Genomic DNA, 16,738 nt, shown 5'->3' with positions numbered 1-16,738 from the left:
CACTGACTGGGATTAACACACACACGGGGACACACACACACACGGGGACACGCACACACACACGGGGACACACACACACACAAGGGAGAGACATAGGAAGATACACATATAGTGACTTTTTTAAGTGAGGACCCATGCACTTATATTGACTAATTGACACTTTTCTCCACCTTGGAAACACTTAATTACAACTACCTGTAGATATACTTTACTTGACTCAGTGTACCTGCCGTCTTTACTGTTGGTCACGACAAACTAAATAACATGTAATTTAGATGTTTCATGGGTAGTCACTTTATAAAATCACATAGAATTATATAAAGAATAAAGATGAATATAATTTTCTTTACATAATTCTGGAGGATTAAGTATAATAATTATGAAGCTAAGGTAGATTTGTGTTAGGATAAAAACACAGGGAAGACGACACTGTTAACACTACACAGCACCAACTCAAGACATCATGGGAGCTACTTATGGGTCCAGAATCAATAATCAGATGAAGGTAATAAGAGCATGATAATATTAAAAAAATTATGATTAATGCATGCGATGAAGAAATGGATGAAACTTCATTACACTAATAAACTATTGAGTTACATGAGGTGATGATTAGCGAGTCAACACGTAAGTTACAAGCGCTTATCTATGGCATAATGAGTAGGTAAGCTGTTGATACACACTGGTCCAGATGAACGTGGGAGACACAGGCATCATAATACAGAAAGTCATTATAAAGGAAGACACAAAATATGAATTAGAACTCACACTGAATGACTATGTATCAGTCAGATCAGTATTTTGGGGTCTAGGGCAAGTGCCTTTATTGGTCAACTAGTTAACATGTACAGACAAACTCATATATATTAAGGTCTTTTGTGGATGGGAATGTAAATGGTGAGTTTCAGTGTCAGTTCCCGTTTCATTTACTTACAGTAATATAAAACATCAATGACGTTGGTAACATAAACAAGGTCAATCAGCTTCACTACTGTACAGTTAGGGAGACGGGGAGGGGAGTGTTACAGCTACAGTGTCTTTCTTGTACCTGGGAGACCCGTGGCTCAACCTAGGTGACACAGGTGTAACCCAGGTGACATAGGTGTAACCCATGAGACACAGGTGTAACCTAGGTGACACGAGTGTACATAACGATCCACTAAGCAGATGTACCAACCCACCACACTCACCTCCTCACCCTATCTTGGAAATACAGTAATATCTGAAATGGTGTGACACCTACAGTACACTGTGAACAGAGTAAGGTGTCGTGTCGTAAGATGATCACACTTGGTAACAACATTAAAGCTGGTTGATAGTTTCCTAACCAATAACATAGACACCAGTTCATTGCATTGTTGATAAATCTATGTTGAGAGGAGGAGGTTGCAGAGTCTTGTTGATGGTGGCGGGAGGCGCAGAGGGTGGTGAAGCCTCCTTACCTATACCCTGCAGGTGGTCCTATCCCATGTTATAGTGTAAGGTAGAGGGACGTCTGTAAACATCTCAAAAACAATAATCCCACATTAAATTCAGATGTTAATATGTGGTGAGAGTTTCTGTTCTGTCAGAAATACATAAAACATTTTTAAAACATTTCATATATAATTTTATCATTTGACGGTGATAAGTTGTGATTATAATGTTAATGAACACAAAATGTAACAACCTGTGTACAAGTTCAGCAACATTGTAAGCTATCGTACATGTACACTTATTTGTTTCAGGTCTACAGATTTCAGAGTAAAACTTTCATAATTACGAACTAATAAATATTTGCTCGTAATATGTGTACACAAACCGCATAAGTTAACATTACTTTTTTTTTGCAAGATTCGGACCTACACGGCTCAGAAGGCAGACTAAGGACAGTAGTTTTGGCCGTCCACTCCACTCAAGCTACTGTCTTGTGTGTGATGATGACAAGACACAAGGAACTGCTAACCTTAACTTGAACTCAAAGTCTCAAGAGGAACAGATTCCTCTCTCATGGACCTCGAGCACGTGAGTAAAATACATAATGATAAAGAACTAATGGTTGTGTGGGGTTATGTTGTCTGCAGTGTTCTCGGCCTGTATATAAAAGGTTTATTTACCAGCGTTAGGGATGAATGGCAATTTGCTGACTGTCTCATGAAGTGGTTATAATTTTAGTCTGTCAGTCACAGCCGTTTACGCTAAAATAATAAATGCCCTTATGAAGTGCCACACACACACACACTCACTAACTCACTCAACCTGTCATCAATAATTCTAACTCATTCTATTTAACTCAAGTCTTACAGGAGATATACAAAAAATCTACTGTGTTGTGGGTTTACGACACAACACGGTACCTCAGATGTATGAACTTACTGTATAACATCCCCATTGTGTTATGAGCTTATGGGTAGCAATGCCCTTCAGTGTTATGAGGAGGTTTATACCATGAGCTGTCATCTGTTGCAGTCTGGATTGATGTGCGTCTTTCTCACTCACTCTCTCTCTCTCTCACACACACACACACACACACACACACACACACACACACACACACACCATAAAACTCACTAACATATATACAGAGGTCAAGAGTGAGTATTGACCTATAAAACCGGTGTAATTCCCTACAAGATGAAAATGAGTAGAAAAAAAAAAAGATGCTATAGGTTATATTCTCACTCATAATGTTTGATATGATTTGTAAACTCTCTCATACAGTCATTACTTAAACTTATTAAATTGGTCTAAACACATCACAGCCTTTGTGCTTTAAATCGTCGACTCATAAAACTATAATATAAACGTATCAGGAGTTAAGGTTTACATTGTCTATTCGTTAAGCTCAGGATTAACTCCAGAATCTTGGTTTACATAATCCATATTTGGCATCAACGTTTCAACAAGACTTAATTCATTGTTGTCAAAAGAAGTGTAATATATATATATATTTTTTTTTTGTGTCTAGTTTGGTTAAAAGTCGAGACATTTTATTATTGTATAAAATCAAAGGACCTTAATGGTGTTATTGAGGAAGGTTTCATATCAGCTACGACAAAAGTGCTTATTGACATTTATCATGAGTTAACAACACGTCACGATCTGAGTACTCTGGAGGAGGGTCGGGAGGACGTGGTTTTGTTAGGAATTTGCTGTGCTCTGAGTTTCTTCTAAGTAAAATATGGCAAATGGCATCAGAAAGTGTTAAGTCGTCTCAGCTCCTAAAGACCATAGTTCTCAGCAGCTTTGAGGTTGTCGAAATATTCTCCTGAGATTTGCTCGGCTGTCCTTACGGAGGTTCTCAGGGCGCAAGGGTGTTATACTCGTATCCCAGCAGCTCCTGGGTAACGCTGAGACCACGGAACCATCTCTCAGACCGTGTAGCATCTGAGACAATGGTTAACCTCATTATCTCCCAGCAGTACCTCTAAACCTCTATGACTGAGAATATCTCTTTAAAGTTACTGAGACTGTGATCACCTGTTGTTAGGGATTCACTTTGGTTGAGTAAGCTGAATTGAGTACGACTTCCCTAGCCTCCCTCCCTCCCTCACCCTCTTTCACCCTTGTTCACCCTCACCCTCCCTCCCTCCCGTATCCCTTGAGCTAACAGAGGTGGTCTAGCTGTGGTGGGAGTTGCCGATCTCTGGGTGACTGCTCCTGAATTTCTTCCAGTACTCGTCTACGAAGTTGGCGTGAACGTGAGGGACGCTGTGATCTGAAATGTACAAGTACGTGTGTGAGTCTAAAGAAAGAATTGATTCACACACACACACACACGTGCGCACACACACACACACGTGCGCGCACACACTATTATCATTAGAAAATCATCCCCCCCCCCAAAAAAAAAATGAGAAGACCTGTTTCTCTCCGGCTGGTGTCCTTCATCTGTTCCACTTATTGTATACCATTGTTTTTTGTACCTGAACTGTTTGTGTATCTGCTGAACTAATGTGATCTTGTATGATGATTTTGGGTAAATATCTGTCTGTCTGTCTCTCTACAGGCTGGACTTACCGTTAGCTGGTTGACAGAATGTACAGGCTCTGGCGCAAACCTTCCTCATGTAAGCATAATTCTTCTGGCACTCCCCGTTGCCGGACCAGGCTTCGCACTGCTCATGGACGTTCTGGCAGGAATTGTCTGTAGGTGGACACGCCGTTCGAATGCTTTAATTAATATTTCAGTAAAAACATTTATTTAAAGGACTAAGAATCTTTGTAGAGTTTATGTAAATCTATATGTCCTTTAGAATTAGTAGAAATTTAACTAAGAATCAATTTTTTTTTTAGTTCCACAGATTTAATCAACCCTCAAGCCAATATACTCCTAGCACTTGTTAATGAGGCACTGAAGGGTTTTACCTGTAGATATAACCATGTGTGAGCTCCAAGGTTCATCACAACCTGCCACCACACCCTCTTGAAAATTAAAACATGGCATCATAGTGTAAGACTAAATATAGCTAAGACCTTCGCTAAGACCTTCGCTAAGACCTTCATCAAGTAATGGACTGATATAAACAACCTATTCTCTCTCTCTCTCATTTCCTCCTGTTTCTCCGTTTTTCCTCTCTTCCTTGTCTCTCTACTTCGTTTCTCTCTCTCTCTCTCTCTCTCATTTCCTCCTGTTTCTCCTTTTTTCCCCTCTTCCTTGTCTCTCTACTTCGTTTCCTCTTCCTATATCTCTCACTATATTCTCCTCTCTTTGCATCTCCTTCTTCCTCTTTCTCCCTCCCTTTTTCCTTCCTTCACGCTTGAGCTACCGAAACATCTCTGGCATTTCCGCAAATATTAATATAGACTATTTCTTTTATGTGTCTGTGTGTGTGTGTCTGTGCATGTGTGTAACGTATGCGTGTGTGAATGCACGTTTGTTAGTGTATGTGAGTAAGGGTCTTCACACACACACACACACACACACACACACACACACACACACACACTTACACACTCTGTAACTGTATATTTTCAGCCTTCTGGGCTGCCAAGTTTCTTCAATAAACTGTTAATTATTATTATTACACACACATCTTTACACACTCTGTGAGGGAGTTACTACACCACGTGAGGCCCCTCATAACACCATCTGTGAGGTAATCACTACACCACGTGAGGCCCTCATAACAATCTATCTGCGAGGGAATTACTACACCACGCCAGGTCCTCATAGCACCATCTGTGAGGGAATTACTACACCACGCCAGGTCCCTGCTAACACCATCTGTGAGGGAATTACTACACCACGCCAGGTCCCTCATAACACCATCTGTGAGGGAATTACTACACCACGTGAGGCCCCTCATAACACCATCTGCGAGGGAATTACTACACCACGCCAGGTCCCTCATAGCACCATCTGTGAGGGAATTACTACACCACGCCAGGTCCCTCATAACACCATCTGCGAGGGAATTACTACACCACGCCAGGTCCCTCATAACACCATCTGAAGGAACTACTACACCACGTGAGTTCCTCCTAACACCATCTGGGAGGGAGTTACTACATCTACGAGTTTGCTGTTCAACACCTACATTAATCTGTATGTTCACTGTATGTTCCTTTACCTTTCTATAATGAAGGCTTTTGTTAAACCACCAATGTACTGTATGTAATAAGTCATTTGTGTCCAATGTATATTTTCAGCCTTCGGGCTGCAGAATTTTTTCAATAAACCGTTAATTATTATTATTATTATTATTATTATTATTATTATTATTATTACACTCAAGAAAAAATCCTATTGAACTCGAAGCTTCCTCATTAACACACTTATCACCAAATCCTTAATCTGTAAAGTTCCTATAAACACCATTGAACACTTAACAACCTCTTTCCTAACACCCACCGGATCATTTACACTTAACTACCATAAACCAAACCTAACCTAACTTAACCTAAACCTAACATAACCTAAATCTAACCTAACATAACAACCCACTAGACCATCGTGTAGGTACTCTATATGACGTCACTGATCCAGCTTAATTGAGACACTGATTTAGAGAATTGTGATGCGACTGATTGAAGGTCGGGGGGTGGAGATGTGGAGGGGAGGAGATGTGCAGGGAGGTGGTGATGTGGAGGGGAGGAGATGTGCAGGTATAGTGAAGGACAGGTTAGTAATGAGACAATTACCAAGGTTGTGGAGACTCTATGCACCTGTGAGAGGAATAATTCATGTAATAACAGGACTTGGTTGTTGTAAAGGATAATAATTTGTGTACGGGTAATAGCATCGAGGATTCTTGAAGGGGAGAGTCCAATGTTTTTTTTTTAGATGTGCTCCTTATCATGTTGGAAATTGGTGGCCCAGGGAGATCTTTCTAGTTAGTGTATACCCAGGGATACTAACTATGTGTCCAGTATTATGGAGGTGGTGTTAGTGTAAGAGGAGGCTGCTTATGGGGTTATTCGAACAAACACGACGCAGTAAGATAGTGTGTCCCGGTGGCGCTGTATGTAATCTTAGTTATTTGTCTCCCACCGCGGGTAAGGATCAAAGGTATGTGGTCAAGGCTGTTGTAGTATTATCACCAAAGGTGTGTGTACCGTTAGAAGGAAGGTGTGCGTAAGTCCTTGGTAAGAAATAAGAAGGAAAGAGGGAATGTCCACAACTGTTTGAGTGGTAGAGGGAGAGGAATGACAAAATCAAGGGAAGGAGCCGCTGTTGGTATGGTAAGGAACGTCTCGTGCCAAACGTGACCAAAACTGAAGCTGTCGAGAGAGGAGTCATAGTTTTGATTCTGGAGGTCGGGAGAACTAGGGAGGAACTTGGTAGGCCTACTCACCTTGAACAACGCACTGGTGGCAGGACTCGGCACAGTGGACGTGCATGTAACCTCGATTTTTGTAGCATTCTCCTTTACCCGCCCAGAGGGAACAGCGTGGGTCACGGTCGCTGCAACCTGCCGGAGAAACACATTCAGTTATATAAGTTATCCAGACATAAATACAGAGAAACATCTAGATATACAACACAGAAACATTAATCCTCGTGTTCACATTATCATAAGTCTACATGTAACAGGAACATGAACACAAACACACAAATCTATTTACAGTAAAGGAACAGGGATTTCCATATTGTGACCATATCGTAAAGTTGGTTCTTTAAAGTCATTAAGAATAGAAATTAGTCTAATAGTCCACTATCCTGGACATTTACATCTGTGTATCTCTCTTCAAGGAATATGTTTACGATTTTGTGTGATATAATATGACCGAGAGAACAGGAATCGCGGTATTTATTTTGAAATTCATCGGACCTCTCTGTAAAGCGAATTAGACGGAGGTAACAGGGACGGTGGAGAGCAACTATCAGTGGATTATGTAACACCGACATGAGGATTATATCAACACGTTCGTCTTTCTCTCGAGGCAGCAACTGTGTTTCTTAAATTCCTCCGCAAAGTTGACCCATCCTTAAGCTAAAACAACATCCCGAATCCCCGGCAGTAGAGATACAGACAGTGCAGTTTCTGGGCGTTTTATCCGCTGTTGTGTTATGAGTTTCAGACGTTGTAGCGTTAAGTAAGATTATTAGATAGTTAGCTGAAGGGTCAGAAGTTATCTCCCGACTCTCTTGAGAATTCCGGGACCCAGAGGAGCCAGGTAAAGTAGGGGTGAATGACCGACTCAGGAAATAAGACACTGCTGGTTGTCTGTTGTTACCTTTAACCCCATTACCACCTAACCACGTCCCTCCCTCCATCCCTCCCTTCGTCAGTCCCCCCCTTTCCCCCCTATCCTTCTCCCCTTTTAATATCATCTGTCCTTCCCTATCCCCGTCCCTCCATTCCTACCTATCCTCGTCACTCCTTTCTCCTTCACTGACCTCTCCTAATATCACTTGTTCCTCCCTCAACTCCTTTGCACTGCCCTTTCTACCTCTCCCCCTCCCCTCCCCTTTTCTGCTCCTCCTACCCCCCACCTATCCCATCCCCCTCCTCCTCTTCCTCGACCCGTTATCTTAAAAGGGTGGGGAGGAGGAGAGGGATGGAGAATGGAGGGACGGAGGAGAGGGAAGGAGAGAGGTGGGGAGAGGGAGGAAACGGGTACGAGCTAGACGTGTAGTGGGATTCCCAGCAGTGAGCAGACTGTGGCTGGCGTCAATTTGGGTCATCAGTGAGTAGCGGCCTTAGTTGCTAACCTCGGGGTAAAGTGAACACGTATGAATAATGTAAAGAAATTCATGTGACTTGGATTAATTCTAAGTATGTTGTAAAGAGTTTCAGTTGACTTTAAGGGAATTTTAGCGATATCGTTGAATTTTAGCGATTTTTAAGGTGATGCAACTGAAGTTAAGATGACTGTGTTATTTATTTTAAATTGGTTTTAGCGATTTTTATGTGATTCAGGTGATTTTAAGCGATTATTGGGTTAATTTTTTATGATTTTGTGTTGATTCTAGTGAAGTTCAGCGAGTTTTAGCCTCATCTTAGGGACTTTAGGTTAAGAATTTATATAGATTATAGGTGGTCGGGGGGGCTGCTGTTTGCCATCACGTGTCGCTCTGATCAACACTTATTTGTAATCATGATCAAAATCCTTCATCGTAATGTATTTTTAAAAGCAAATTTAATTATTTTTAGTTAATTAACAAAGCATCGAATTACAAAGCCAAATGGAACGTCACTGAAAATTATCAAATATTTTCATTAAAGTTCAACATTATCGATTTTTTTCTTTTATTGTGAAAATTAACAAAATATGGAAATTCCTCATTTTATATAAATTTACTCCCATATAAATTATCCAGATGAGATAGATAGATAAATAGATAGATCGATAATTGGAATGGGGGAATGGAGAAGAGGGGATTAGAGGTAGATAAATGGGTTAATTGGTGAGGATGGGAGAATAATGGGGATGAAGGAAGAAAGTAGATGAGAAGGAATTGATTAGGAATGGGGGAGGGGATGTAAATGGGTAGATAGGATTAGTTAATTGGCTAGGATGGGATTATGGGGCTATTGAGAAAAGGTAATGGGATGGGTTAATGGGGTTTTGGATCTCTCTCTCTCTCTCTCTCTCTCTCTCTCTCTCTCTCTCTCTCTCCCTTTATCTCTCTTTTATTCAATTCCTTTCTCTTCTTCGCCTTTTCACTATGTTTAACTATTTTTTCCACCCTTCCTTCTTCCCTTTCTTTCCATTCCTTCTCCTTCCCGCTACCCTTCTTCCTTATCTCTCCCTTCCCCTTTCTTGTTCCCTCCCTCCCCCCCTCCCTCCCTCCCAATAACTAATTATATAGCACTAACACAATGCTACTCATCTGTACAACAAAAGTGTGTGTGTGTGTGTGTGTGTGTGTGTGACGAAAACGTATCCCTCGCCGTCAACACCACCAGAAGTATAGCGCCACCTCTTGTTTAACACCAAAACAAACACAAAAAACAAAACACCATCGTATCCAACCCAATGGCCACGAAGCTCACCATAGATTAAAAGCTTTTCATAATACAACCCAGACACCATTACAAGTAGCACACACACCAAAAAAAAAAAAAAAAAGATGGTAAAAACACTTTAAGAACAACAGATATTTAAAAAATTCTTTCCCATACGCATTATTTTTTGATCCATTATCGCTTTATTCGTCGCCAACCACATGCGGCAACCTGGTTGCTTTCAGTCCAAATAACACCATGACAGAATTTTTGTTTAGTATCTATTCTGATTTCGACACCAAATTCAAGAGCCAATTCCAGCGCCACCAGCCTTCCTCTCCGGGATGACCAGGTCTTGTTAATTTCAGGGCAAGAGACAATATGCGTATAGAAGTCAGATGTGGTCCTTCTATGGGGGGTTTTGGTGGGCTTGTGGGCTTCTTAGGACTGGTTTAGGCCTCTGTGGGGGGGCATTTTAGGCTCCGTCTTGTGGGGGCTGGTTTAGCCCTTGTAAAGAAGGGCTTGTCTTGTGGGGCTGGTTTAGCTCCTGTGTGGGCATTTTTAGGCCTGTCTTGTGGGGGGCCAGGGGCTGGCTTAGTCTCTTGTGTGTACCAGCCCTAGGCTTCTTGTGGGGCTGGTTTAGGCTCCTCTTGTGTGGGTATTTTAGGCTCGTCTTGTGGGGGCTTCTTGTGGGACTGGTTTAGGCTCCTCTTGTGTGGGTATTTTAGGCTCGTCTTGTTGGGCTTCTTGTGGGGCTGGTTTAGGCTCCTCTTGTGTGGGTATTTTAGGCTCGTCTTGTGGGGCTTCGTCTGCCACGGCTTCGTCCTTGCCTTTACCTCTACACAGGTACTCCTGACGATGATGACTTGGAGGAGAAGTATGTGGTAGTTTATAACGGTAAAGGGTGAAATCGGTGGTAAGGGGTGATATAGGAAGTAAGGGGTGATATAGGAGGTAAGGGATGATATAGGAGGTAAGGGGTGATATAGAAGGTTAGGGGTGATATAGGAGGTAAGGGATGATATAGGAGGTAAGGGATGATATAGAAGGTAAGGGGTGATATAGGAGGTAAGGGGTGATATAGAAGGTAAGGGGTGATATAGGAGGTAAGGGATGATATAGGAGGTAAGGGATGATATAGAAGGTAAGGGGTGATATAGGAGGTAAGGGGTGATATAGAAGGTTAGGGGTGATATAGGAGGTAAGGGATGATATAGGAGGTAAGGGATGATATAGAAGGTAAGGGGTGATATAGGAAGATAAGAGATTGGGTTAGGTTATATCATTTCATTGTTAATACAATTCATTTCGATTTGGTTCAGTTTTTCAATCATCAAATTTTATTATTTTTTTTATTATATTTTGCTTTGCTTTTTTATTTTTATTTTAACATAATTTTAGTTCCGACAAGGAGCAGCATTCACAGGTATCAAGCGTCAATATCACCCTGCGTATCTGCGTATATGTGTTACGTATTTACGCTTTCAGACCATGCAAGAGAGACATCAATATACCCAGCCGTGGTATAACTTAGCATTATACTCAATGAGCATATTTTTCGCATTACCATAATCATACTCATTGTATTAGGGAGTTATTTATTGAATGGGTAATATCTCCCCCCCCCCCCCGAATGATGGGTTGTGGGAGGGGGGGAGATGGAGGTGATATGGGGGGAAATGGGAAAGGAAGAATAGGTGAGGGTGTATAGATAGACAGATAGATAGATAGACAGACAGGTGGTGACGCCCTTGTTAAATATACCACAAAACCCGGAAATAACTGAGAGGTTAACAGGTGACAGGAAGATGTGAAGTAGTGGTAACTCTTCCTGGGTATTATAGTGATGACGTATATAAGAGAATAGGGACATCACCACACCTATCATCACACTCTGTCATCACACTATCATGCGGGAGAAGGTGATGAGATGTGGTGAATAACACGTATACAATGATTACATGACGAGTCTGGGTCTAAGATTATTTTATTATATCACGAATTATATTTTTTTTCCATACTGATTCTTAATTAGTATGACGAGAAACGTATCCACAGTTAAGGTTAAATCTCAGTTAAATTTTAATATTAATTTAGATTTTGTTTTCATTAACTCGTGTGACACTACGGGGAAAATTCAAGGTAGGAACCAGTATGTATCCGGGATCCTACTGAAGGCACAAGACTTAGTTTGTATTCTACCTGGGGCGTCTGTTGTCTCACACGGCGGAGGAACACTTTAAGCTTCGTAAATTTGTCAACTAAGAGTCATTGTTCATTCTTGGTCCTTTGAAACTTTTTGCTTATTGTAAAACACGACTCGGTAAATGTTTAACCTTCTTGAGTACAATGATTTAATACCCTCGAGTGCGATGACTTAATCCCTTGAGTACGATGACTTAATCCCGAATCACAAATAACCCCGAATCACCAGCAGTTCTGAGTCACAAGTATCCCCGAGTCATCAGCAGCAGCCCCGTGTCAGTGGTCAAGTGCAAAATCAAGGTCATGGAAGACGGTTGTTGACTCTGTGGTAGCTTGAGGGACCGGGGTTCCCAGAGACGATTCTTACAACACCTCCCTCCACACACTCCTTCCTTGTTGACCAGCCCGGGGAGAGGGGTGGGTAGAGGGAAGGAGAGGTGGAGATGAAAGGTGAGAGGTGGGAATGAGAGAAGAGAGGAAGAGAGAGAGGAGGAGGTTAGGGAGGGAGAGAGAAGGTGAGAGGAGGAGGGGGGGTGAGATGAGGAGAGAGGAGGGAGAGGTGGGAGTGAGAGAGGAGAGGAGGGATAGGTGGGGGTGAGAGAGGATAAAAGGAATGAAGGGAGGGGTAGATATGGGGGAGAAAGGGATAGAGAGGGGGAAAGAGACAGAAGGCGAAAGGAAGGAAGGAAAAGGTGTAAGAGGTAAAGGGGGAGAAATAGTAGGCGAACGATAAAGGGTGAGAGATGGTAGGGAGAGGGGTAAAGAGGTGAGTGGAAGAAGGGAGAAGGAGGGAGATAGAACAAGGTCAAAAGGGTAAGGTCAAAGCTAAGGAGAAAAGCGAGAGAGAGAGGTAAATAGAAAGGTCGCCTTGAGGCAGGTCCACCTTGACTCAAGGACAACATAATCTTCCAAGATCTTTCACCCCGCACCTTATATGGATCTTGAATATGTTTACATAATACACACACACACAAACACACACATGCACAAACACACACACACAACCACAATTTTCCGAGCCAAGAAATACAAACCCGAATCTTTCATAATATAATTCATCTCTACGGTTGATACTGACCTTGTATTCTAAGGTTAAATACTCGAGGTAGTGTTAGGTGAAGTACTCTTAATACCTCATAACAAAGACAGTAATAACAGAAAGCCTTGAATGAGCTCAACTCTCTCGTGATTGTAAGGTAATTTGAGGTAGAATGACACCTCTTGGCTCGTAAATGACTGGGCTATTAAGTTTTATTTTTGGGTGTACTTCTATTATGATTTACATGTATATTATGAGAGAGAGAGAGAGAGAGAGAGAGAGAGAGAGAGAGATCCCCTGTAGTAATAATACGTTTGCTTAGAGAGGAAATATTGTTCTCTCTCTCTCTCTCTCTCTCTCTTCCTTCCTTTATCATTCTGTCTCTCTCACACTTCTCATGGCTTATTCTATGTCTGTCTCTCTAAACATACGTGTCTAAATGAACCAATGTCTTGATCTTCATGTCTATGTCTTGATTAATATGTAGTCTTATGTACGTTTATGTATAGGTCTCACGCAACTAGCCATCTCTTATGCCCAGCACGTTTGATATGTCTGTCAGTTTATCTCTCACACCTTAAGCCATATCAACAAGATGCGTTTCTGTGTGTATGTTTTTATTTATTTTTAAGTATCCATAAGTACACATACACCCATTTAAGTATACATGCGTGGTTGTATACATGTGTTTGTTTCCTCGTGTTTTGAGAGGTGGGTGACTCCGTTTTCCCTACCATAATGAAAACAAGTAACAGTATTTTCTCAGTAGCATGAGGGAGGCAGGTGGATAAACACAATGACAAATCACAACTTAGGAGTCAATAATTAAACACTTCCTTCTTCCTTTCTCTTTCTCTACCCTCCTCCTGCATGACCTTGGCTGGCTCGGGAAAACAAAGAGAAGAGACAAGAGTAAATATCCTCTTTCCTCGTTACGTCATCGCCTCCTGAGTTCCTGCATTCCTTCCTATTACTACTACTACTCTTACTCTTACTTACTTCAGCTTACTTACTCAGCTTACTTACTCCATATGCCTTCTTCAGCTTACTTAATCCTGCTTACTTCAACATGCTTCAGCTTCATTTACCTTAATAATAATATTTCAGGTTACTTCAGCTTATTAATTTCAGCTTCCTTCAGCTTATTTCTTTTTTATCGACAAACTTTATTGAGTATTCTTTAAGAGTCAAATCCACGTTAAGAAAAGGATTATGGAGGTTTAGTTTTGTGGATGTTTTTTGTGATTCGTCGAAGAAAAACAATATTTTTTTTTATTCTCATTACCGTTAATCATCTCAGCCTCAGGTGTGTTTCATTAATTACTCTTGACAGGTGCATAGGTGTATTGTTTGTGATTTAATCCCATACTCTTGTTTTGGTTCATCGCTAAACACACATTGTGTTTCTCCTATTCTTTTATTTTTCTTATATATCAAAACTATATGACGTAATATATACTCGTTCGTTTTAATGATTCGTTTGTGTGTTTGTTTTCCATGACTCTGGTATCCCCTGTGAGGTCAAACAGCTAACGACTTACATTCCTCTGTTGTTGTGTGACGAATTGCTGTGATTGATGGCCATTAAATATTCGTCGTTTTAATCATTAATATGTTTTTTTTTTTTTTACTGAGAAACTCTTGTCTCGACCCTGAGCTCTCGTTGTGTTGACTGTTGGTCTTTTACAGGTAGACGAAGAAGGTTCAGGAAGTGAGGTTACGGTGGGTTGGGGAGAGATGAGGTGGGTGGGTTGGGGAGAGAGATGAGAATGGGTGGTTGGGGGAGAGAGATGGGAGGTGGGTGGGGAGAGAGAGAGAGAGAGATGTGGTGGGTGGGTTGGGGAGAGATGTGGTGGTGGGTTGTATGGGGGAGAGAGATGGTGGGGGTTGGGAGAGAGATGTGGTGGGTGGGTTGGGGAGAGAGATGTGGTGGGTGGGTTGGGGGAGAGAGATGTGGTGGGTGGGTTGGGGAGAGATGGTGGTGGGCTGGGGAGAGATGGGGTGGGTTGGGGGAGAGAGATGTGGTGGTGGCAGAGAGAGATGTGGTGGTGGGTTGGGGAGAGAGATGTGTGGGTGGGTTGGGGAGAGAGATGGTGGGTGGCTGGGAGAGAGATGTGGTGGTGGCTGGGGAGAGAGATGAGGTGGGTGGGTTGGGGGGAGAGATGTGGTGGGTGGGTTGGGTTGAGAGATGAGGTGGGTTGGGTTGAGATATGAGATGGGTGGATGGGTGGGTTGGCTTGAGAGAGATGAAGTGGGTTAGATTAGCTTGAGAGAAACACGAATTTAAGAGGATTTGAAGGGGGATTTTGGGAAGAAATACTTGAATTACCCATTAACCAATCTTTAACTAATCACAACAACAAAAAAAGTTCGAGAGAGGTTTTCCAATCTTCCTAATCATCGTCATAGCATCCAGTCTACCTAGAAGAATTTTTGGCCCCAGTAAATGCAGTTTATTACAATAGTTTTTTTTTTAGTATACACCACAAAATTCTCTCTAACTTACTAAGAGTCACATATTAATTATCTTACATCCAACTTTTATTCCCTTCCTCATTAATCCTGTCTAATTTAACCTTCAATGTTAAGTAAATGTTTCTCCGTCGCAGTAATTTGTCACTGATCGGTTTTTTTTTCGTTTTGAAGGAAACTAAATTTATCGTAAGTTAATTATATTTATCGTAAGTTAATTGTGTGTGTGTGTGTGTGTGTGTGTGTGTGTGTGTGTGTGTGTGTGTGTGTGTGTGTGTGTGTGTGTGTGTGTGTGTGTGTGTGTGTGTGTGTGTGTGTGTGTGTGTGTGTGTGTGTGTCACTTTCACTTCCTCGTCTTGGGATAATTCACAGTGTCCTGATGTCCAGGTATAAACTTCCCGCTTCATAAATTTCTCCTCTGGTTAATTCATTATCACGACTCTCACCAAAAAAAAAATGGACTCGTGTGTGTTTGTCTACGTGTGTATATTTATGTGTACGTGTGTGTTTGTGTACATGTGTGTATGTCCGTATACGTGTGTGTCTGTGTAAGTGTGAATGTGTGTGTAAATATGTGTGTATCTATGTAAGAGTGTCTGTGTAAGTGTATATACCTGTGTGTGTGTGTGTGTGTGTGTGTGTGTGTGTTAATGTATACCTTGTTTATGGGTCAAGTACCTTCACCTTACACAGCCTTACACCTTCATCACGACTAATGTCACACCGCAGGTAATAATTAGCCAAATACCTAATCATCGTCTACTTACCTGGGCACAAAAAATAATCAAGTTTATATAAAGAAAAATTAAGATAATGTGACTTTACCAGGAATTTTAATTATCAACTTGAAATTAAAATAAATTCTCGAGAAATTTAACAGTCGAGTGGTGGAGGGTGAGTGTTGGAGGGTGAGTGGTGATGAATGAGAGGTGGAGGAGAATGAGTGGAGGAGAATGAGTAAAGTAGTGTGAATGGTGGAGAACGCATGGTGGAATAAGGTGAGAAGCAAACGTTACCTGCTCAACATCACATCAAGCAAGTCACGATCAAAATATAAACACAAGGTGAGACGAGAGAGACTCCTACTAGCCAGAGACTCCTGCCAGCTAGAGACTCCTGCCAGCTAGAGACTCCTACTAGCCAGAGACTCCTGCCAGCTAGAGACTCCTGCCAGCTAGAGACTCCTGCCAGCTAGAGACTCCTGCCAGCTAGAGACTCCTGCCAGCTAGAGACTCCTGCCAGCTAGAGACTCCTACCATCCAGAGAGTCTTACATCACTGGGGTAGTATCGTGGAGGAGGTGACCTTGCAAGGACACTACTCTTAAGGTGGAGGTAAATATTTGACCCCTAAGCGCCAGTCACCAGCTTGTGTGAGTAGTGACCAGTCTTACACGGCTAGTTCCTGGAGGCTACAGGAGATGGCCTGTCTATCTGTCTGTCTGGAGAGGTAGAGTTAGATACACCAGGTGGAGAGGGAGGGTGACTGGACACAGGTGAGTCTCGCTCAGGTGAGCAAGTAGGTTCAGGTAATTTCTAGCGTTATGGCGTGAGCGACTTATCTTGTTGTGCTAGTTTCTCTCTCCTTCTGTTTCACTCTTTATCTTTCTATCTATCTTTTTAAATAGCTATCTATCTATAAATTTCCCGA

At 41.8% G+C, this 16,738-nt stretch overlaps 1 protein-coding gene across 1 annotated transcript in view; it reads right to left on the bottom strand.

Annotated features, from left to right (window-relative positions):
* Window positions 1–2,212: 2,212 nt before the first annotated feature.
* LOC121871845 (putative tyrosinase-like protein tyr-3) overlaps window positions 2,213–16,738 on the bottom strand; it is a 23,660-nt gene continuing 9,134 nt past the window's right edge. Inside the window, exons 2-4 of the mRNA XM_042374387.1 lie at window positions 6,776–6,892; window positions 4,000–4,125; window positions 2,213–3,697 (exon numbers count right to left, since the gene is read on the bottom strand). Of these exons, the coding sequence (XP_042230321.1) occupies window positions 3,600–3,697; window positions 4,000–4,125; window positions 6,776–6,892 (341 nt within the window). The 3' untranslated portion in view covers window positions 2,213–3,599. The remainder of the gene's footprint in view (window positions 3,698–3,999; window positions 4,126–6,775; window positions 6,893–16,738) is intronic.

Source organism: Homarus americanus, unplaced genomic scaffold, assembly GCF_018991925.1.
Source record: "Homarus americanus isolate GMGI-L3 unplaced genomic scaffold, GMGI_Hamer_2.0 scaffold39675, whole genome shotgun sequence".
Taxonomy (NCBI): domain Eukaryota; kingdom Metazoa; phylum Arthropoda; class Malacostraca; order Decapoda; family Nephropidae; genus Homarus; species Homarus americanus.
Note: the sequence above shows the minus strand (reverse complement) of the source record. Positions and strands in the feature narration are given on the sequence as shown.